The sequence below is a fragment of the Rhipicephalus sanguineus genome, chromosome 4 (genome assembly GCF_013339695.2).
Source record: "Rhipicephalus sanguineus isolate Rsan-2018 chromosome 4, BIME_Rsan_1.4, whole genome shotgun sequence".
NCBI lineage: Eukaryota > Metazoa > Arthropoda > Arachnida > Ixodida > Ixodidae > Rhipicephalus > Rhipicephalus sanguineus.
In genome coordinates, this window is record NC_051179.1 from 109,040,420 (window position 1) to 109,063,874 (window position 23,455).

General features: G+C 48.8%; 1 protein-coding gene across 1 annotated transcript in view; it reads right to left on the minus strand.

Moving 5' to 3' along the window:
- Positions 1-664: 664 nt before the first annotated feature.
- LOC119391492 (heparanase) overlaps positions 665-23,455 on the minus strand; it is a 36,764-nt gene continuing 13,973 nt past the window's right edge. The window contains exons 3-9 of the mRNA XM_049415304.1: positions 22,019-22,194; positions 19,615-19,785; positions 18,577-18,727; positions 14,816-14,881; positions 8,768-8,968; positions 2,247-2,484; positions 665-1,010 (exon numbers count right to left, since the gene is read on the minus strand). Of these exons, the coding sequence (XP_049271261.1) occupies positions 699-1,010; positions 2,247-2,484; positions 8,768-8,968; positions 14,816-14,881; positions 18,577-18,727; positions 19,615-19,785; positions 22,019-22,194 (1,315 nt within the window). The 3' untranslated portion in view covers positions 665-698. The remainder of the gene's footprint in view (positions 1,011-2,246; positions 2,485-8,767; positions 8,969-14,815; positions 14,882-18,576; positions 18,728-19,614; positions 19,786-22,018; positions 22,195-23,455) is intronic.

A 23,455-nucleotide genomic window follows, 5' to 3' on the forward strand; every position in this document is an offset into this window, starting at 1 on the left:
GCCGCTCTGGTGATCCCTGAAAAAAAGAGAAAACGTGACGAAGACATTAGTGAAAATGACCGAGAATAGCACAATCAGAGACGCAGATCTCGGGCTATAGTCTCCCTCAGGCAGTGGTCTTTAAAAGAAGCGCTGGTAGTTCTTTTCGGGCAAGGTACGCTACCCCTTTGAGGCCTTACCTTCTTCCATTGTGACGATCAACTTCGCAAATACACCAGGGACGAGAAAGGAACACAATACGGGCGTTCCTGCTGCTTTTGAGCAGCTGATCGCTACAGTGCATTGCCAATTCGCTCAGCGCCTTGTTTCATAATGAACCCAAATGAAAACATTTTAGCAATGTACACAAAAATGTTCGTCTTGCCGCAGAAGGATGGCAGAGTGTTACACAAAAATAAAAGGCGGCGGGATGGAGGTAATCACTCCGACACCACGTAGTTTTCTTGTTTCGCGCAGAAACAAACAGTCAATGACATCACTGCTGCAATTTTTCAGGCATATACCTATAGTTCAGTTGAAAAAACACCCAGTGTTGGTACCCAGAGTAGGCGGCTATAGGAAGCATTTCCTGTAACCGGTGGGGTTTGCAGATAACGTGTATAAACAAATCGAAAGGTAAAAGAATCTGCCGTTGCAGAAACTGCGAGAAGGAACCTTACCACATCGCATGAGCCTCTTTCAGGACGAGGCGAAGAAGGTCAGAAAGTTCCAGTGCAGGCGGGCGCTTTGTAGTCGGCGAACACGAAGAAGGCCATCGAGTAAGCGCCGATGGCCATGGGCTGCCGAGGATGGAGGACGGCCGGCAAGATGTCCGGGAAGCGGAGGGTCTCGCTAAGCGTCAGGCGGCGTCCGTTGAGCAGCACATCCTCCGCCACCAGGTTTCCGGCGGGGTCGGGCCCCACTGCGTAAGCCATCACATGACTCGCCTGCAGCTCGGGATCCTTGGCCGACAGCACGGCCGTCTCGTTGGATAGATTCAGGCCGAACACGATCACCCCGCCACGGTGACCCTGCAGTGGAGGTAAACAGGGCCTAAACACGAACTCTGTAGTACAGCCAATAATAAAATTACACATCCTCTTCCCCTACGGGCAACCATGGTGGGATGCGAAAGCATCGCGGGGGTTGCGCATCGAGATTCCGTTTCTCTTATGTGACTTATGAGATTGTGGTTGTCGAGGCGTTTGAATTACCGCTTGCTGACGCTGACGTTCACGTTCGGTTTCCCGAGCCTTCCTCTGCTCCACGGCGGTGCCGCTGCCGCTGCAACTAGCGCCGACGTTGTTCATGGCGTTTTGCACACCGTTGCATAGAGAGAGAATTATCGAAGCACAGCGAACGCGTGCTTTCGGGGCCTCGCAGCTTCCAGACTCGCTTGCCGGCGTTGCCGTTTATGTTCAGCTTCGCGAGCGTCCATAGCGCCGTCGCGAAGGAGAGTGCAACGCGACCGAGCGCGCGCCGCATTATGTACGAGCGCACAACTGTGGCGGAAAGAGAGAAACGGGAGAGGAGAAACGAAGTGGAGGCAGCGCTCACGCCACCTCCTCGCGCTCATGCGAGGAGAGGGGGAGAGTTGGCGCATGCGCAGTATTGGTGCGGACGCCGAAAAACGGACACTGCCCCGAGCATAAGATGCTTCCGCATCTTAAAATTGCTATTTGGTGCCGGTACCAGAAATACATATTGTTACGGGGAATAAATATTCCCCGTAACTATATAATATATTAAAGTAGCATGCACCAGCTTAACGCAAAATTGCAAATGCACACATATTTATTTATTTATTTATTTTATTTTATTCATTTATTTACAACACAATATTATCAGCAAGAGCAGCTGACCAGTGATGTTTAATAAAAAAATCACGCCATCTCCCGCTAAAGGGGACCATGAGGCGATGCGAAGCAGCGTTTCGGCATGTCGAGCCCGCTTTTCAGAGGGGGAGGGGGAGGGGGGAAGTGGAGAGGGGGAGGGGACAGGAGAAAAGGGAGTGGAGAGGGGAAGTGGAGAGTAGGTGTGTAGAGAGGGTTTGCGCATGCGCAATAAGGGTGGTCACGCCGCACACCACCGGTTCGAACTCCGCCATAAGATGCTTTGCATCTAAAAACTGGTTTTCCCTAGCTACATCCACAATCGAGGCAGCGAAGTGTGCAGACACTCTTGTGAACAGCACTTTTTTTCCTTTGTACTACGTGGCCCGCAGGCAGCTCTACTCTGAACGTCAAATGCGGTTGTATAGTGCGCACCTTGATGGCTCCATCCCTGAGGCAGTGGGCGTACAGCCGCACTGCGTCGTCCCTGGGCTGCGTGCGCAGCTGGAGCACACGGGTGCCGACCAGCCGCTTGTGCACCAGGCTGATCCAGTAGTCAGGCAGCGGTCGGAACTCGTCGTCGGCAAGCAACCGGTTGTTGCCCTGCACCAGGTCCTGGCGGAACACCACCGAAACGCCCTGCCTGGCGGCCGCGCCCAGTGTGTCAAGCCAACTGCAAACGATGGCATAAGCGTTTGTTTGTTTGTTCGTCCGTTTGTTTGTTTGTTCTGGTTTGTTTCTTTGTTCTGGTTTGTTTCTTTGTCTATTTGTTTGTTTGTTCTGGTTTGTTTCTTTGTTTGTTTGTTCGCCCGCTTCTTTATTTTTTGTTCTGGTTTGTTTGTTTGTTTTTTGGCCAGAGTCGTGAACTAGCTGTGTGTTAAATCGGGACATTCGACGTTGACTAAATGCAAAAATAGTCTTAAAAATGTTGGACGCAAATGACACCGCTGACGTTTATCGGTAGCGCACACCTATCTGCATGTCTGTAAGCATCGTATTTCGAGCTTTTCGCAGTTTCCGAACACTAAGAACTGGTCGTCGTGTTCACATACTACAATGATAAGACACCGATACCTCGTTTCAAGCCAAAGCCAAATACAACAAAATAAAATTGAAAAAAAAAACATGTCGTGATTCCGCGTAAACCGGTTCACAACCACACTGAGTCGACAGTGTGGATATATGCTGCAGTTCAAAAGGACGAAAGAAATAAAGAAAGCTGTCGCCACGCTCAAGTATTGAAAAGCCAGCTAAATAACCAAGGAAGCTTCATTGACAACTAGAAATGGTCGATAAAAAGGACGTCAGGCAATACGATGCCGCAAAAAAGAACACGCCGTATTTCAGGCTGGTGTAAACACATAAACGCGACCTCCGTTAACGCTGCTTGCGCTCCCAAAAATAACATTAACTTCGTAAGTGACTAGTTTCTTGACTTCTGTATCTCACTGAATTGTGGGAATCTGCCTAACGCACCTACAGAACTAAAACAATTAGATTGCTCCAAAAACTTTTTTTATTATATGGAGAACTTGTATGGGTACTCAAATTTGAATGTCAAAGTGCAAGACTATTTTCAGGCAAATTGTGACATGAAGGTTGTTAAAGGACACTTTGTGATTATTATTTCAAAACGTTTTCCGTTATGACAGCATGACGAATTGTAGTGTGACCTTATCAAGGTTCTTTCACATATATACAAACTTACAACTGAAATAAGCAGGAGTATTTAAAAGCTACGAAAAATGGCGAATGCCAATATTAAGCGGTTGTGAATTCTAAATGCTTTAGTTTGAAGGAAGTTGACAAAATAGCCCAAAAATTCTCACTTCCGGGATCTTCCGGGCTCCTTAAAGGCCCTCTAAGAACATTATTCTTTATTGGTTAGGTTAGCACAAACCGAACTGTCAGTTGACATGCGCCAGGAGCCCAAACCAACGCTGCCACCCTTTGCTGCGGCTAGCGTCCGCAAGAGGCGCAGTACCCTTGCGGACTGTGGGACGCCTTGCATTGCGCGTTCACGGGAAGACAACAAATGAAGCTGAAAAGGACGCTATGGGATGTGATTGTGAAAGACAGTAGGTGGGCAGAGAAAAAGAACAAGAAAGCTCACTAGCAAGCGTATGACTGGCAGTAAAGTCAATATGGCAACAAATAGCGTTAAATGAAAAGTTAGAAAGGTGGAGGACTAATTGAATAGTCATGGTGAAATAAAACGGCTTTAAGTTACAGCCGCGAGGCTAAATACAAAATAAGAAGGGAGGCATTTAATGATAATTCAAAGGGAAGCGCTTTATTGTTTGAAGCGAGGTCGGCTTGCCTTGTAACAACTAGTCATAGAGTCGGATTCAGTAATAAAGAAGATCAACGTATTTACTGTGGGAAAGCAAAGGAAACGGCAGAATTTTTAGGTGAATGTGGAGATATACAACCGGGTGTAGCCTTCATGAAGCCTTGGATTTTAGAAAGAACTCTGCATAGGTAAACATGTGCATGACAGACGGTTGGAGGATTGGTGGCGCTAAAGTATGGACTCTAAGAAACAAAAATAAACAGCATGAAAACCAAGCTTATTCTAGCGTAAAACTCTCCCAGATACGATGACTTAATAAGCTTTTTCCTGTGGGAAGAAATTTTAATTCGTGTGACAAAGGCATGAGGCCGAGCTTTTAAAATAAATGAGTGTGGTGGAGCGCAGGTCACGGCCCCGTTATAAAGGGAACGCTCACAGCACCTATTCATCCATCCATGCATGCCCTACACGCTTCGCAACCACTCCCTCTGCATTTAACGTTGTCGGGGAAGCCACGCGCTTCAGACAATATTAGAGATGAGATTTGGGCTAGTTGCTATGAATTACTGACTTGAGGCTTATCTCGTCAGCGCATGAAGGGCGACCGATACGGCAAGGAAACAGACTGGACCCTGGGTCACTGGGTGCTGCTTTCAGACATCGCACCCAGTGTCAATTAATCCTTTCGCTGTGGCACATCGTGAGAATTGCTAAGGTGCTCCAGTAGTTTTATTTGGTTTTCATATGTAACAGCGTTGTTCATCAAATATGCCGTAAACAGTCGCTACTCTAGAGCACCGTGAACGTTGTGCTAAATAGAATAAGAATTTCACAAGGTATCTTGACAGCTTCCCAATCGCTCGTCTTTCAGCGCGTCTTCACCATGCCGTCGTGAGTTGCCGCCATTTTTTATAGACGCAAAAGCCCTCCTAATCTTCACTCAGCGCTGAGTCCTTGCGCACTCGGCAGGGTGCCAATCACCTCCTTGCATATTTTAACGCGATAGCGTTAGAGAGCTCGTTTTGCAGAAGTGCCGCCGTCGGTGTCGGCGTCGCTACCTCGCTTGTGAGCGAAAAATCGTCCGTGACCGAAAAATCGAAAAAGATGCAAATAAAATAAACAATGAAATTCTTCGGTCCCACTGAGGATCGAACCCGGGCCGTTTGCGCGGCAAGCAGGCGTCCTACCACAAAGCCACGATGTTACTTGCAACTGCTTCGGGGAAAAAACACTACATAAATGCCATGTATTGGAAGGGGTCTCCTTAACGCATTTTGTTCAGCAGGTGTCACGACGAAAATGAGCCCATTCGGCGATTTGTAGGCGCATTGGTAAGGCCATCAAACTACGTTTTTTTTTGCGCGACACCATGCTTCGAAGAAAGCCGGGATAGTGCAACCGTCGCTGCTAAAAACACACACGAACTTTCAAACAGCTCCAAAAATGGACAACTATGTCCATTTAACGGAAAACATATCAAGCCAGCGCCTGCTTTCTAGAGGAGGCGTTGATCAAGCAAACAGCAAACGTTAGATAATGTGCTGCCATCTGTGAGGCATTGTGAGAAATATGTCTCGACTCTAGCACAGGGAAGTGCTTTAGATCGAAAACCTGTACCATTACAATAGATACACAGCGCGCGCGCGCGCGTGTGTGTCTGTGTGCACACGCATTATTAAGTATGCACTTAGTGGTTGAAGCACGCACTATGCTCTAAGCCAAAAGATAGCAACGGGGGTATAGGGGTTCCTCCTTTGAGGGAGCAAGTGCATTGCCTCTCTCATTACTCTCCTAAAAGGAGCAACGGCAAGGGGACGAACCGTTGATCTCCTTTCAGTTGCTCCTTCGGGGAATGAACAGTTATTCCCCTACAGTTACTCCTTGAGGACCAACTGTTACTCCAGCCAGTTGCTCCTAGCGGATGCTCCTCGAGGGAGCAACGGATGCTCCTTCCCGTTACTCCTTAGTTTGTTGGGCCAAAAAAAATTGTTTTTGATTGACTTATAGAGCATATTGAGGTTTATACAGATAACTTAGATGTACAAACGATATACAGACATCTCATTCAGAAATAAATTTCAGAAAATTTACAACAAACATACAGGATTCGAACTCGCGACCATTTAATCGCAATGCGCGTACGCTAACCACTACGCTAACCACTACGCCATTACACGCTACGGCGCCGTCTGAAAGGAAAGCGAGTTATGTAGGTACCGATGGGTCGCTGCGCGTTCTGACACGTTAGTGAAATTAGCATAGGCGTGCAGAACCAGTGGTGATGTTCGAAAGAGAATGGAATGTAACAATGTAAACATCTGAAAACGTCAAGGTAATGAGTCTCTCGCGAAAACACAGGCTTTGCCAGCATGCTCCCTTTTGCGCTAGTTAAAATGCCAGTAATTTATTCTTTGTTTTTGTTGCCCGGAAGTGTGTTTTCTTCTTCTGCGATAGCTGCCCTCCCGCCAAAATCAGCCAGTGACAAGGTAGAGATGAGGAAGATGAGGGGGGGGGGGCTGCGGCATTAGCTCGCTGTCAGTCTCTCCGCGCATCGCAATATAAGTATGCGTTGCGTTATCGCTGCTGCAACCCTGCAGTCGGGGCTTTTGCTGCTTTGTGCTGCGGTTTTATGCTGTACTGCCGTTCAGCATAAAACCGCAAATGTTTAGTCTATCAACTGTGTACTTCTCTCAACCGCTTGCTTGTCGTGAAGTATACACGGAGTCTCGCGAAGCTTCGCATTTGATTGCCACATTCTCAGGCTATATATTTATGCCAAATGTTATACGCAAACGTGCCCTTTAACTTGCGACGACAGCAGCTTCAGCTACTGGCGTTCTAGTGCAACTATGCCTTTTATGAGGAGCTTTTAGCTTGTATTAGGGGCTTTAGCTTTACGTTACCGTGTTACAAGATGCCGTAAGGAATCTGCGCATGCGCGGGCCTTTACAGAACGTGAACTACTCGCCGGATTGGCTTTACGTTTACGGCCCTATCTTGCAAATCCACCTTCGTTCGCGGTAAAGCCCCTCCATGCGTTTTCCGCAGCAGACGCGATGGAGGGGCTTTAGTTCGCGGCTACTCGCGATACCCGCTTTGCCGAGGCTCCAGCCGCCGAGTAAAAAATAAGCCGAAGTGCGAGCGCTAATTGCGATCACCTTGTTTCAGCCGGATTACTGAGGCTAAAGTCACTAGAGTGACCTAGAAATAGAATACCGAAGCCGTAAAAACGTGAGAAGTCTTGACATAAGTATCCCGACAGGCTGGATAGGTGACGCCATCTAGCGGGAACAAGATGAACTAGGCAAGCAAAAAATTGTTATTGCATAAACATCGTACGTTCTACTTCTGGTGTATATGCCTTATCGCAGCATAATTATGAATGAGTTACCTTTTCAATCATTTTTTCCTCAAAAACACTAGGCGAAAACAAACGTGTCGACAACTATGGTTGCACGAAGCGTCACAAGATGGCGACACCATCGTCAGATAACCCGGTATTCTACAGCTCTTTGCGTATACCGGGACACGCTAAAAACCCCTCGTGATTTTGCCGCGGCGGTGATACAACCTTATATAAATTAAATATAATTTAAATGCCGTTATCATCGCCATTTCATGGTTTATTCGAACGTAAAGGTATCCGTTTACGTATGTACGTAAACGTTTACGTACGGGGAGCTAAAACTTTTCTAAAACATGTGTTCCGGTAACACGGTAACATTAAAAAGTATACGTACAAGCTAAATATTCCTTTTAGCGTGCGTATCTCTCTGTTCAGTTTACAAAAAATAGTTTCCTTACGCCAGCCCGCAAGAAAATGTGGCCCATGCATCGACCGACACAGGGTACGTCCTGCAGGAGAGTAACGGTTGCACGCCGAGAGCAACCGTTGCCGTTCGTCCTTCTGTTGCTCCCTTCCAACCTAACACTAAACGGTTACTCCTCCAACTTCAGACATGTCAGCCATCTTGTTCCAGTTGGTCTTTTTGGGGAGTAACAGTTGGTCTTTAGGACTAAAACTCGCAGTTACTCTCATATTTTCCCTTTTTTGGCTTGGGTCAGATTTCGCTATCGCGTTCAACTCTTAAAGGCGAAGCTCAAGGGTCCCCCCCCCCCTTTTTTTGTTACTCAGTACAATGTGTGTTTTTTTTTATCAGTGGTAATTCATAACATACTGCAGAAAAACGCCCTTCATATCTATCTAAATGATAATTTATTGGCCGCAATGCCATGTGCTGCGACGAACGCTGGAAGCATTCGGCTAACGTGTATGTTCACTAACACTTAAAAATTCACTAAATCGTCTTACGATGAAACCACGCTACTCGTGGCTTAGTGTTTCCGGACTTGAGAAGAAACGTAGTTCCCGAGAGACGACATAGGAACATTTTGCTACCGGCGTTACTTTGCGGGATTACATGCACTACGTAGCAAGTGTTGCGTAATTTAGTATCGCAAAAAGAAATCTAGACGGCTATAATATTGGTGGTTGGATCTGGCGTAAGCAATATGGGAGCCAGAAATACGTTCTAGACTCTGTTTTGTGCATCGCATATTTACCTGTGCACCTGTACGAGTATTTCTTTAATCGTGCAGTGGAAAGTGCATACTTGGTTTGTGACCAAGGGTGCTGTACATATAGAAAGACAGGCAGGCTCACACGAGCGACGACGCGTATGTGTCCGAGATGGCTAGCAGTCCGTCGCCGGCGGCAGACGCTGCCTCAGTGATCCACAGCGACTTGTGCAGTCCGTTTCGCTTCAGCACCGACCACAGCTGCTGGATGCTGTCCGAGAGACCGCGCAGCGTTGTCCCGTTCAGGATGTCGGCCAGAGTTCCCTCGGGGTTTCGGTGGTGATAGCTGCGAAACAAAGTTAGTGCATGTACAATTAGAAAAAGGTAAGTGGTTATATTGTCACGGGGTCGTGACGTCGACGAAGGCGGCAGTCGGCGTGTCCAAGATAAAGCTCTTTATTTGGCCGAACTTGTGGCTGGGAAAAGGAAAGTCAAACTACAGCAATATACACTGCACGCTGATAGCGGCGAACACAGCGTCAGCGGTCGATAAAAACTGATCATGGCTGGGACGCGCCGTCTTTTATACATCACGAATCGAACTTTCCAGCCTTATCACTGGTGGTTGAGCAAGCTCTGGAATAATCTAGACTATTCGCGTCGTGCGCGCCTTCTTAACAAAGTGATCTACTACAATCGCGAAGCTTCTCAAACACTGCGGCGCGGTCTGCGTGGAGCGTTTAATACCCTTGTTACACAGGCAGCCTAAACCGCGGTTACGCTAACCGCGGTTACGTTAACCGCGGTTCGCTGATGTTACACGGCACACGAAACCGCGGTTATGCCGCTAACCGCGGTTTTAAGAAACCGAGCTTGGCAACCTCGGTTAGGCAGATAACCGAGAAAATGGCGGCGCCCACCACCGATGAGTGCATGCCGGCGAGCGCGCGTGAAAATCGAACGAACTGGACGACACGGACCACGGAAAGCCTGATAATGTTGTGGGAAAATCATTTGCGTGATCTGCGGAGCACGTCACGCAATGCAAAGGTGTACGCGGCAATTACAGCCGAGTTAAACGCCGAACTTCCGCCTGACGCAGACCAATTCCCGTCAAAGCAAGTTCGGATGAAGATAGACAATCTGAACAAGAAATATATTCGCATAATTATACGTTTGAAGAACATTATGCAAGAAATAAGTGGCATATTTGTAAAAAGAACGTCGCTCTGTTGATTAGTGCGTCAGTTAGTTTGTTCTACGCCAGATGGCGTTAGCCACCTTAACCGAGGATGCTTTCGCGCTTTGTAACATCGGCGAACCGTGGTTGGCGCTAACCGCGGTTCAACGCGGTCAACCGTGGTTGGTCGTAACCACGCTTGCTTTGCCTGTGTAACATGGGTATAACTGTCCTTGCGGGTCAAACCCGAATACATCAAAATAAAACAAGAAGCGGGCGTGGCAATATTCACTGCAGAAGAAAGAGCTCGGCGACACTCAAATGCCACCAGTTGTAAAAAAAAAATGAAAGGCAGTGTCCTGAAACGTACGTTTGATGGTGATAGCAATTATAAGGCGCGTATCGCGCCACGGCGGTACCACAGTTATTCTAAACACTGCTGGCACTACAACATTTGGCGCGCTCGTGTGGTATCGATGTCACAAGCGTTGCCAAAGCGCGGTAATTTATAACCCCTTCATTGAAGCAGCAGTGCGTTTTGCTGCAGGATTTATTAACCCAAGTCTAGGCGCAATCATGCTTCGCTCATTCAACTCATTCTGGCTCCCTGCTAGTGTTCTGGCTTTCCGTTAGCGTGAACTGTGTGTGCACAAGCGTTGGCGTTCCTGTTGACGATCTGCCCTTCATGACGGCCAGCGCAAACAAAACAGGTACGAGAAAAAGAAACGACGACACAGGCGCTGTCGTCCGTATTCTGTTCGCGCTGGCCGTCATGAGTACTTTTTAAACTCGCCCAATTTGCTACCTTTTTAGAGTTGTCTGCTGTTCCCGCGCCCTTCGCAAGTCCAGGCACCGCACGCTCCCCTGGAGTTAGCCGCAACGGTTTGACTTGCTTGCAAATAGCAGGAAGTCATGGTCACCTGCCACGCTGCAGACAATGCAGTGCTGCTACTTTCTTCTTTCATCTATCCCAGGTTTCTCCGCATGGTGGGCGACTTCAACGTAGACATTTCGGACAGCGACTGGATTATGCAGTATATGATGTCTCTATACGCTCTACGATGCATTAAACAATCAACAACCACCCGAGGAACATGCATAGGCCTTGTCTTTGCGAACTTTAGGTTAGATCCACTCGAAGAACCATTGGCTCTTCATTTCACAGACCACAAAGCAATAATATTGAAGGGAAAACGGAATCCAGAACTCAGCATGATACACGAAATATAGCAAGAGGATTAAAATAGAAGAGCGTTAAAGTGGAACCACAGGAATACATTTGTATATATATATATACACTTTATGCCACTCAATTTACATTCGCAGTGGCAACGCGCGGGTGACGTACAGTGACATACCGGTACTATCGATACCTTGTACTTCGCCACTCCTCATGATTCAAATTAGTGCGAGATGCAGTGATTTTTTTTTTGTTCGCAAGAGGTCGTCTTGCTTAAAACACTTTTAAGTGCCCGTGTGGCCGGGGTATTACACTTTAATAAGGGAAACTATTTACTGTATCAAGTGCGCTCCACCACAGGAGCGCTTTTTTAAGCAAAAAGGAACACAGAACGAAAGGCATAGTGCGATAGTGCATCGACCCTTCTCTCATTCTATACAGCCATCGTTGCTGCTCGACCTACAACTGTATTTTTCTAAGAACTATTTATCCGCAAGATATTAAAAACGACCACAGTCGGAGTTCTAGCAAAGCACTTCCTTTTAAACGTGTGTCTTTTAACCTAGTTTTGCTATATGTATTGAAAGAACGTGTCCGATAAAACTCCTCCCAGCTATCATTCCACCAGCAGCTCCGCCAAAAAAAAAATTCCACGCAATGCGAAGCAGTGAGCGAGCAGCTGCTCCCTGTGCCGCATTGGGCGTTTGGGGGCCGAGTTGAGAAGCCGCGCTCTCCATGGGCTGTGTAAATTTTCCACGATTGCGAGCGGGCACTCAAGGCTATAAACCGTCCTTCGACGATGAGGCACGTCGGAACATCATCGTCTTCCGTGGACTACAAGTTTTAGGGGCGAAGCACCTTAGGGTCTCGGCGTGTCGGCGTGCATCGTCGTCTGCTCTCGTGACGGTCCATTTGCTTGAGCGCAAGGGAGGGCGCCACCGCCTCAGCGCTCGCCGTGTGGCCAGAGAGAGCGAACGGCACGTGTTGACTATGGAAAAGCTGTTTCTGCGATGAACACTGAACTAGTTTGCAAGGATCGAGAACGCGCCCTCGTCTGCGAGAGACGCAGGAGCTTCTGCTAGCGAGTTTCTTGATTGAAAAAACCGACTGCTCACGCTGCACAACCGTTCACCGGCCACCCCGTATATATAGGCACTGAATCTTGACCTGCAATGTAGTGCCGGTGGGAGATTTCTCTTGTGCGTAGTTCAACAAAAAATTCGCTGCACACACGTTAACTAAAAGCAGACTTCGAGCCTCTGTGTCTAATTTTTCTCGTGCCTCACATTGCCCATTAGCAGCGATCTTCCTGTGGGAAACACTGGCGCACACTGCATGCTTCGCCCCTCCCCAATTTTTAGCAGGAGAGCCCCTCACTGGGGCACAGCACCAAATTTCGTGAGCCGCCACGCAGGCGGCCCCGCTAGCCCTCGCTTGGCAATTGACGGCACCACCCTCCGCGTGAGCGGGTCTCTCACATCCTGGCCTGAGCGGAGACTGGGCCCCTCTCCGCCAAGGGCCATCATCGGCAGAGGATATGGACGTCGTTGGAGTCGGAGAGACAATCTCCCAGGAAAAATATGAGGATCCAGGGTGGATGGCGGCACACACCCGCCAAAAATCTAGGACTAAGGAACGCTCGAGTATCGGCAACAGCTCCAGGGAGACTGACGAGACGCATCAGCTGATGACTACGCGCGACAGCTGGCGCAAGCACCGAACGCCGGCGTCGCGACAGCCTCAAGTGCCAGAGGACTACAAGGTATACAAGGACTACAAGTCATTTGATCCTGAGAGGGATTTGACTCGATGCATAACTCTGCGAGTATAAAAGACGCGGTACTGCGTGCGGCAAAAATAACTATTGAAGAAGCGAAAGAATATATTCTCCGGGTGAAGGCAACGCAAACCACTTTCATCATGAGCAAGCCGAAGCTGAAACATGCGAAGCGTTATAGCCATCTAAAATAGATCCGGATTGGCACAAGCTTCTATAGGGCGGCAGCGTGTGTCATGACACCTGAAACACTACTTCCATTAGGTGCACACGACACCCTAGATGAATTAATAGAAACACACGAAGCAGCCCAATATGAAACACTAGCACCGACTCCTACGGGCACGAGGATACTTCACTGCCTCTATGTAGGCTATGCAACGCAACAGGGTACAAAAGCCGGCATACCGCGAGAAATACGCGAAAGGATAAGCGTTCTACCGATTCCCAGAAACATGCAACCGGAGAACGACGCAGAAAGGCGTGCGGAGAGCGCAAAGACCCTCAGAACTAGATATGCAAACATCAAGGACGTGGTCTACGTTGAAGTAGCGAAATATTCAAATACACGAACAATGAATGGCTGTAGCAGTTATAAATGGATAGAATAACATAAAAGACAGCGGCTCATTACGAACGCATAGCGCAGAAAACTGCAGAGGAATCAGCGATCGCATTGGCAATAGTTTCAACGTCGGCCAAGCACATAATTAGTGACTCAAAGACAGCGGTGTGAAATTCTTTAAGAGGGCGAACACCGCCGGAGGCGTTTCAAATTTTAATTAATCCCAAAAACAACGGACACATACAAGTCGTCTGGATACCTGCGCATGCCTCTCTCCCTTGATACGTGGCTGCTTACTCAATGGCTGGAGAACTCATTCACCCAGCCAGCGAGCAGCCTCAGCCAGAGACGAGAGAGCAGGGTTAGTTACAACGAAATCACTAAGTATTATGGATAGGCGAGGGCGCGGTATTCCCCTGCCCACCCGAGACTCAATAAGCCGCAGATGGGGGTCTATCGCCTCCTCCAAACCAACACTTATCCGAATCCGGTGACCTACAGCAGTTATTAACTCGACCAATATGCTGGTAAATGCCTGTTATGCAGGCAACAGGCGGATATGAAACACATCCTGTGGGCTTGCGCTCAGGTGTCTCGACAGGTCGTCATAATAGTTAATGAGGAGCGCCCTCACGCGCTCCTCCTCTCCACTCACTCTCCGCTGATCCGCCCGCACCTTCTGCTCCGGTTGCTAGGGGCGGGGAGGAGCGCGCGCGCTCGCAGCTGTTGCTATGGGAGAGGGGGGCGGGAGCAGAGAGATCGCGGACGCCGCACGGCGCCTGACATAGCTCGACTAAGAAATGCATTCGCATTTAAAAGGAACCGCTTGACAGCGGCGTTCCTTCGTCAAAGATTGTCCCAACGATGTGCAGCGTAGGTCTGTGCGTACGGGCTCATTTCTGGGACCGAGCATGGCCCGGGCTCTTTGCTCATTTCGAAAGTGTGCTCGAGCACGATATCTAAAGGACAATGAGCTCGCCCTGACCAGGCCTCCTCCTTCCCCCCCCCCCCAACCTCCACCCCCGAAAAAAAATCACAGAATCCCAGTTCCAGCCTGGCTCAGCGCGACATTATGAGAGCTTTGTGGCGGGCGTTTAAGTAATGTCACCTAGAAATTATCGCTGCGCTTAAAGTGGACATATGGGAAGGAGAACCGTACAAAGGGGACAAAATGCTCGCTCAAGAGAATGGGTGGACAAAAGCGCTACATACTGGAGAACTATCTTCGCAGCGCCAATATTTCAGGCTTGAATGGGGCTTTGAAAATGGCCGACTTAGGAGACAAAAAAACAAACAGTAGCCCGAGCTCCGCCTGGCCTTTAAATTGACGCAAGGCTACCTACATCCATCCAGAGGGCTGCGCCAGGCATGGCCTTAGGGACCAATCAACCAAAGGAATAGTGGCCCGCTTGCAGCACAGCCGTTGTGCAGCTTGTAAATGCAGTCCCATAGAGAAAATGAAATAGATATAGTAATGAACAATATACTTACTAGTGGAAGGTCACAGCGTCGATACTCTTGTACGCGTCCTCGACGAAACTGTTGGGAAATAGATAAAAAAAGAACTCCATTAGTTTTTTTTTATGATGTTTGGGCAAACTCTCAGTTCGCGCTTGTTTACAGTCGCTGCAAGACTAGAGCTAATAGAACTAGGATGACGCTAAGAACGCTAAATAACGACCTGTTACCTTAGCAATGCAGGAAGCATAACGCAAGAAAAAAACGAAGACGGTCAAGGCTGCTTCTGACTGGCCCTCATTTAGCCTAGCATTAAATGGACACTAAAGTGAAAAACAATGGATCCGTTTAGATTGATAAAATGTACCCTGAGAACTCTAATATCGTTAATTTATTTCACCATTATAAGTTCATCACTAAAGGAGAAAATCAAGGTCAAAGTTTCATTTTTAAATTTCGCGCCAAAATCGCTTTACGTGACGCCACGGATTTCGAGCGTGTTTTTCGTATTTTGGCAACACTGGTTCAACGAAATTTCCTGAAACTTGGTCTGTTACGTTTATGGCCCCTCAGAGGTCAATCTGCTTCATTTTTACTGGTTAGAAACTATGTAGGAGCTAGTAAATGCCGTCAAAATCTATGACGCCACGGAGTTTGGTCAGGAAATTTCAAGGCGGCGTCGCCACCCGCATTTTCTTTTTGCGCGTTTTCTCGCTTACCGAGCGTGTTCTCACGGCAAGCGTGGTGATGTTGGAATTGTGAATGAGTAATTTATTAATGTGAGAAAAATCGCCTTTTTTCTATTTTGTGTCTCTTTATAATAACAACAGATCAAGTGCGCTTCGTCTGTAGAGGTCTCAGGCCGACAAGACTCCACAAAGCTGAGGCCAGACATCAATTAACGCTGTCTCCACCACTCCATGAAATTCCACTCTATTGCAATTTTTTTGTTCCCCCTTGGTCCCTCCTGAACGTCAAACACCTTGTTGCAGTTTCGCGGACTGTCTTTGTCTCCGGGAGCTCCGGGTCAAAAGAGTCTTAAGCATCATCACGAAATGCAAAACGTGATCTGATCGGATACTACATCTATTCGAGGAGACTCCGTGTGCTTTTCCTGAAATAACTGCTATATTTGTGCTTTTTTCTTAATACTTCATCATTGTCACCCTCGTCACAAGTACTTTAGTACTAGACTACGAAGATTAAAACTGTCTCTAACCGCTCCTGTCTTGCGTTAGCCGATTCTTTTGTTCTTACATTTAGTTTTTTACAGCGAAAGCTGTTATGAGATCATTTCAGCGGCCGTTTTTGGCACCGTAGTTGTCCGCCGCCGCCGCCGATGTCCGTAACCGCTATCGCTCGAAATAAGAAAAAAAATTCCAGGATGGAACCAGGTTGGAACTTGAGCCCTCTGCGTGGGAGCCCAGTATTCAACCTCTGAGCCATGCCGTTGCTGGAAACTGCTTTGCAAAAAGGCCCTATACAGGCTTCATGTCGGGAAGGGACCACATTAACATATGCAATATAACGTGGTAGAAGAGTAAAATAAGCACCAAGCGTCGCACAACGCGAATTCTGTAACCAGGCGTCACAGAATGCGAATTGCGCAACGAGTAGGTTGTTGAATGCTTCCAACCCATTACAAAGGGCTCCGCCATAATTCATCGTCATCAGGCACAGCATTAACAAAGTGCGCATAATGCCTTACATGCGTTTAGGTGGTACCACGGCTCTCCGTAGGATGACGAAAAATGGCATAGTGCCTGCTTCCCTACTTCTCAAAAATTACAATGATTTATAGCGTAGTGGGTTCCTCGCAAGTGCACTTGTATTGGTTGCCAAGGAAGCCCATAAGCGCATGATCCATTTCCTCGAAGTCTGAATAAAGTTCTTCGCCCCCCCCCCTCATTCCTCTCTCTCCCACGTCAACGTATGTAATACAGCATGGCGGGAGAGGGAAATAGCGACCGGGCGTCACCCAATGCAAATTACATAACCGGTGGGCCGTTTAAAGCTTCCAACTCATTACAAAGGGATGAGCCATAATTCTTCATCGTCATCAGTCGTCGCTTCAACAAAGTGCACATAATGCCTTACAGACGTGTAGCTGGTCCCTCGCTTCTCCGCAGAATGACGAATATTGGCTTAGTAGGTGCTTCCCATCTTCAGAAAAATTGTGATTTATGGCGTAATGGGTACCTTGCTAGTGTGCTTGTATTAGTAGCCCCAAGTGAGCTTACAACAGGCTCTAGAAACGCCGCTCTTCCAGCTTTAGCTGTGACTGTGCTGCGGTTTCATCGCAGGCCTGGCATTTTTTTTAATTCCTTACCAGCTAATGTTCTAGAGTTTTCCAATCTGTTTTTCTTCTGTCGGTATTCATTCTATTATCCACATAAACAACGTGTTATAGTACACTGCGCATTACACGGCCAGGCCAGTTTCAATTCTTCCTATTCAATTCGGTTATCATGTCACCTACCTTCTGCTCTCCAGTCCGCATCGTAGTTTCCTTGTCTGTAACCATTTCGTCTATCGTTTTTTCGTGCACTGTTCGTGGTGCAGTTTCTCAATTACGTATTGATATAAGTACTATAACTACTACGCAGTACATTCGGTATGGAAGCACGAAGAAGCATTAAATTCGCCGCAATGATAGCTACAAACAATTTAAATGCTTTCGAGACGGTATATCGATTAGATGCGAACCATTAGAAAGCAGTGAGTGACCCGTTGTTCACTATACCAGTGAGCCGGTTTGTTTTGAAGTCGCACGAGCATGAAGGCCTACAGGGTTTCGAATCAACGCATATGTGTTCTGGGAGGTTAAAACGCAGCTCGGAGTGAGAGTTCGTGAGCGCTATGCCAATGTACCAGCCGTGAAAGTGCACGGGACATGCAGGAACTAAGTGAAGTCTCTGCCTGTTGCTTTTCCTAGATATGTGTGCGCAGCAAACACTTCCAACGGGATCCCACTCAACTCGCCTGAGATGCAACCCTAACAAGTCAGTGGCTAACTACAAGACCGCTATGCGGCAGTTTCAGCGTCTGTTCACTCATCTATTCGTTAATAAAACGAAAATGATGACGCACATAGCACTTAACATTCCATGACGGACATTTAGATACTACAGTGGTTAGTTCTCTATGCGGAAGGTGTTGTGCAGACACTGACGTTTTGCTGGGGCTTCGTGCATCATAGCGCTCTTGAGCGCCCTGATAGGCGATATTTTGCTCTGACATTACTGCCAATTACAGTTATTGGCATGACAGTTATTGCAAACAAATGCCCGCTGCACATATACAGCGTGTGTAGCCTACGTGGTTCTCCCATTGAGCCTCCTGATACCCATCGGTCTACCTACCAATCCTCGTGAATAAATGAGAACTGGAGAGCTGGGTAGTATACAGCTAGAAGAGTGAAGCTTCGAACTAATGAGTTTTACATAGCCTTGTGATTTTGTTTGTTTGTTTTCCTTGCATCTTGCACCTCTAACTATTTAGCGATGATGCAGGTCATACCCAGCGTGAACAGAAATAAAACAACCATTCACTTCTTTTCTCTCCTCTGACCATACTGTCCCTTACCTTTTCGTATAGATCGAAGTGTCATGGTTTCGTCATAAAATTCGCCGCTCGATCTATCGACAGCCTTTGGCATTGATTGATGCGCCACTGTTGCAGAATTTTTCTTCTCTCCGCACACCTCCACCAGGCTTTCAAAAAGATTGTCGACGAATTCGATGTGCTTGAAATCAATTCCCCCGTCAGGTATACATGGCCGTCATGCGACCCACCTGTCAAGGAACGCGAGGGCGTCTGGCGAGGTGTCCCCGATGTCCGGACCCACAAGGTTGCCCTTCGCCGGCCAAAAGAGGAGCAGGTGTCTCAGAGCGCCGTAGTCGCGCGCCAGCTCGTCCGCATGCACCAGACCTGTGGCCTCCAGTTCTACGTGATTAAGCGTGCGTATCGTTAGCATCTGTTCACGTGCCAGCATCCGCACGGTAGGACCAAATATGTTGAAGATAAAAATTTCAGGGGTGACAGTGCCCGCAGCTTCGCAATACCGCAAAAACCCAACTAGAGGCCGCTCAGATCTCGCGTTCTTCCTGTGTTAATGTATACGTCCGCAGGCGTACGCATAGTTCCCATTAGGAAAGAGAGGGGGGGGGGAGGGGTCAAAGCAGAGCGTGATTCACAATGGATGAAAAAAAGAAAACGAAGATATTACGAGCTTCTCTCAATGGCCTGCCTTTGGTCCTTACCAAAACTTTGTCACCGGCCTGACGCTTCCATTTTTTGTCTACCTCCGGTGAAGTCTAGTTATTCTCAACCTAACGTGGTTTCAGTAATCATGATGCTGTCGTAATGATAGCTTAATACGCGAGAGTTCGAGAAGCAAGAGGGTCCCCCGTCGTCCTATTTTCACCTACGTATAAAAAACTAAAGGCAACATGACATTCTGACGCGCGCCCACCAGACCAACCAGCGTTTGCTACGTGAGCTAGCACCGTTTGCCTCGAGAGAGTTTTCACCCGCCCCGCACACCGACACAGTTATGTCATGCGCATGAGCAGCCACCTGACGAGGCCGGTCTCCTGAAAAGTCAAATCGGTATTTATAAAAAAATGCCTGTCCGGAAGAGAGGCCACGTGGTCATAGAAGAACCTGCCTAGAGCCCGCGTGAGCGTGTAGCAGCTCAATGATTCCTCTATAGCGCTGTACCATAGAAGCGAGTCTTCGGTAGTCTACAGTTCACCGCGGTGGTCACCGCGAAAGTAGCATGACGACAGCTAGAGCACGAGATATCACGAGCAGGTGTTTGCAGAACTTACCGCTTCCGAGCTGCCAGTGCACCTTGAGCTTGAGCATGTCGCTGAACCGCAGCAGACGCACGGCGTTGGACGAGTCCCAGGCCCCGCTGCGCCTGTTCAGCCCGTTGAGACTGAACAGAAGCTCCCAGCCGACGGCCTTCACGAACGTGTTCAGGCGTATCCAGTCGTCGCCTGGTGACAGAAAATGTACGAGTGCGGCGAATCAGATATTGCGAAATTAGAAGACCTCACGCAATGTGGGAATGGATGTTCTGCGAAGCAGGCGGCGTGAAGTTGGCCATGCCACTTTTTTTTTTACTTTCAGCCAAACGTTTCGTGGCGGACAGACATAATTGTGCAAACAGGGTTTTTGTGTAAATAGCGGGGAAGAATCGATGGAGCACTGTTCATTTAGGACAAGCCACTGTGGTGGCGCCGTCATTGAGAAACTCGATGAGTCACTGTTGTGAAAGGCTCGATTTGCAGCAGGAAAGTGCAGGCCTTACTGAGGGATTGTGCGGTGTTCTAACGATGCGAATGATCGCGGAATTCGGCAGCCACCGCTAACGCAGTGTCACAGTCGTGGCGGCAACCTTGCTCGCTGTGTCGTGGTTTCTAAGAAATTGCAACCGCGGAGACAACAGCGAACGGCGAGCACCGGAATACAACCTACGGACCATCGCCACGCATGCTTTGCGTTGAATGCGTGGTAATATGACATTTCCAAGCGAAGTTTTTGAGGAGTTACAAATTTTGGTGGTGAGCGGCGGCGGTGGGGTTGTGCAAAGAACTGGTGCCGGCGAGTGTGTAGAAATGCGGCGCTCGATGGTGCGCGGGGCGCCGTTTTCCAATAATTGATGCGCTCTTCATCGTGGGGTGGTCGGCGATTAGCCGTACCTGATATGGCAATCCGATCTGTTATGAAGGTCTCTTGTCAGTTCACGTTGCAACATTACATTGTTGCCTGGATATGAACGCATGATCGTCGTAGTTGCCTATAGCAACTGAAGTGTTGCGCCGCTAAGCACGTGGTTGAAGGTCCTATTTCCGGCATGAAGGAAGAAAACAGAAGGGGGCATTGCGCAATGCGATAGAAAGATAAGAATATAGGTCAGGCGCGCACACGCCCAGCTTCACTTGCCCCCATTTCTCCCACAGGGGAAGGGCTCCTGAATTTTGTTCCTCGCTCGTCTCCCTTCCACCCGTTCTCACTACCGAGAGCGAGCTGCTCTCTCTGCTCTGCAAGCCCACGTGTATATGGAGCATTGTCATTTGGTATTTTGCGTTGCGAGTGCGAGCCCAAAATCGTAGGTGGCTAGATACTTTCGAAGTCCCTTAAAACGGCCCTGCAACACTTTTCCGGAATGGGCACAAAACGCTGCCGGTTTGTAGTCGAGTGTCCCAGGAACATGTGAGCCAAACATTACAGCGTAGCACGCGGCCTGGAATTTGCAATTATTTCTTAAAGTCAGTTAGAAATGGCTCGTTCATCTCTCAACAAATGATGGCGTAAACAGAAATGACCGCGCCATAAACAAAGTCCACGGCCATTGGCCGATTTGAGCGTCGTGAGCTGCATGGTTACCGCGGCTGCCGCGGAATGCCGCGACGTAACCGCGCGCTCGCTCGCATCACACTGACAGTAAGCCGCGCGTTCGGGGAAAAAAAAAAAGAGACAAGGAAGTGCTCAAGGTCATGACGCGCTCTGATGAACGGACGTATAGCTTCTTGCTCGCTTGACAACCCCCCCCCCCCCTCACCTCTATCGTAGCTTTCAGCGTGCTCGCTGGTACGAAAGGGAAGAGAAAATGCATAAAGCGTGCGACAAATCCCTGTAATGCCGCTCGTACCTCACGAATTCCAAAAATTCTTGCGGGAAGTTGATTTGTGAGTCAACAAACCCCTTTAAAGAAGCTGTTCGATGATTACATGGAAAGGTGTTGCAGGGCCCCTTTAAGTTCGCCTAGAAACGCTTCGCATTTAATATGTTCCTGCTACCCGCATGGCGAATTGGAAATGCTACAAGAAGCATGCAGAAAGTGTGAAACCTCAAGATCTCATTTGTTACATTCCATAAAAGCAAGGGTAGTCAACAAAGGAGGCTTCAGTTGAAAATCAAGAAAGTCAAGGGAGGTGAAAACATCTGTAGGATCCTTTTCTACACGACGTACGGGACGGTGGAAGCTGGGAAGGCGGGTCCTGAAGCGCATCAGTGTACCCCCTCCCTCCTCCTGATTTACCCCTTGTAACGTACGGACCTTGCGACTTTAAGCGAGCATCAGGCTTTTACTTGAGCAGGAAATATTGCTATTTCTCTTTTTTTTTCGCACCTCTCATTCGTTTAATGGGACAGACTTTTGCCTTCCGGAATGCTCCCCCGCTGCCGCCGTGCACATTTATGCGCATGCGTGTTCGCGTCTAGTACCGTGCATGACGAGCGGCCCCTTGTACTCCGGATAGAGCACGTTGTTCTGCCAGTCTCGCACCGGGTCCGGCGCGGTGCGATTTTTCTCACTGAACAGCAGCAGGTTGCTCGTCGTGCCTCCAACACGGAGGAGGCTCGGCGCCAGGGAACGACACAGCGCCAGCAGACGAGGGTTCCTGCGACGTGTGAAAATAGCACGTGCCTCCCTTCAGGCGCTGCATGTACAGTACGGTCCACTGTTAAAGGGAACACTCGAATGAGCGCCTTTCACTTTGCTGGCCCCCTAACTCCAAGTGAATGCGGAAACGTTGTTATTGCACGGCACTAGTCTCTCAGGGGAGTCAGAACTGTCAACCACCAGTAGTCTTATGCAAACCTAAGTCACTGTGGTGTTGGAAGAGAGCGATATCCTGACATGCGCTGAACGCAAGTGTTCCCTTTAACAGTGAACCCGTCTGTAAGTAGTATTTTACACTTTCGTTCGGGTTTAAAGGCGACGCTGATATGCTTCGGTCATATTTTGTTCATATGTGTACGCGGCTTCCTTTTGTGCTGTGCAGTAACGGAAAAATAAAACTCAGAGGATCCCTTATGCATACGCCTAAGATAACTCGAAGGCGAAGCTGTTTAAACCGGCCGTAAAAACTATGGTGTGCACAATGTGCGTACAAAAAGCCCCTCGGAGCGCGTCGTGTTTCCTAGCAACCGCTAATGCCACAGATGCGCCGCACCTGCTCCGCGAAACCGGCACGCGCTCTCCTCGTCCTCTCCTTCATCGCCGTCGTATTCATCTTCTGCTTCGCTGTCAAAACACGTGCGTCGATTGTTCCGGCGCGGGATGCAATAACTCTGGTGGGTGAGACGACGACTACAGAGAGAGAGAGAGAAAGAAAGAAAGAGAGAAATTCCAGGGGAAAAAATCACAGCATATCCACGGGGTGAATGATGATGACTCAGGCGAAGCTCCGGAGGGAATCATCGGTAAACCGTGAAACTCTTCCGTGAAATTCGCCCAGTACATCATATAAAGAGTGTGAAACACCGCGGTGAGGTTATTATCGAACCAAAGTCGATCACATAGGCCGCAACTGTGGCCAAACCAATGAGCAAGAAATTCCCGCTCGAACCGCGCGTCGGCTCCTTGAATGTGAGACCGCTGGCGCCGCTTGGTCGCCGCTTCCCGCGCACGAGCACCATCAAGGTCTGCCAGGCGCCGCGCTCGCTTCGCCGCCACTTCTCGGGCTCGCCTTTCGGGGTCCGCTGCTCGGAGTGCACGTTGTGCCGCGGCGTCATTGGCGCGCACCGTAGCGGGATCCGCCAGGCGCCGCGCTCGCTTCGCCGCCGCCTCTCGGGCTCGCCTTTCGAGGTCCGCTGCTCGGAGTGCACGTTGTGCCGCGGCGTCATTGGCGCGCACCGTCGCGGGATCCGCCAGGCGCC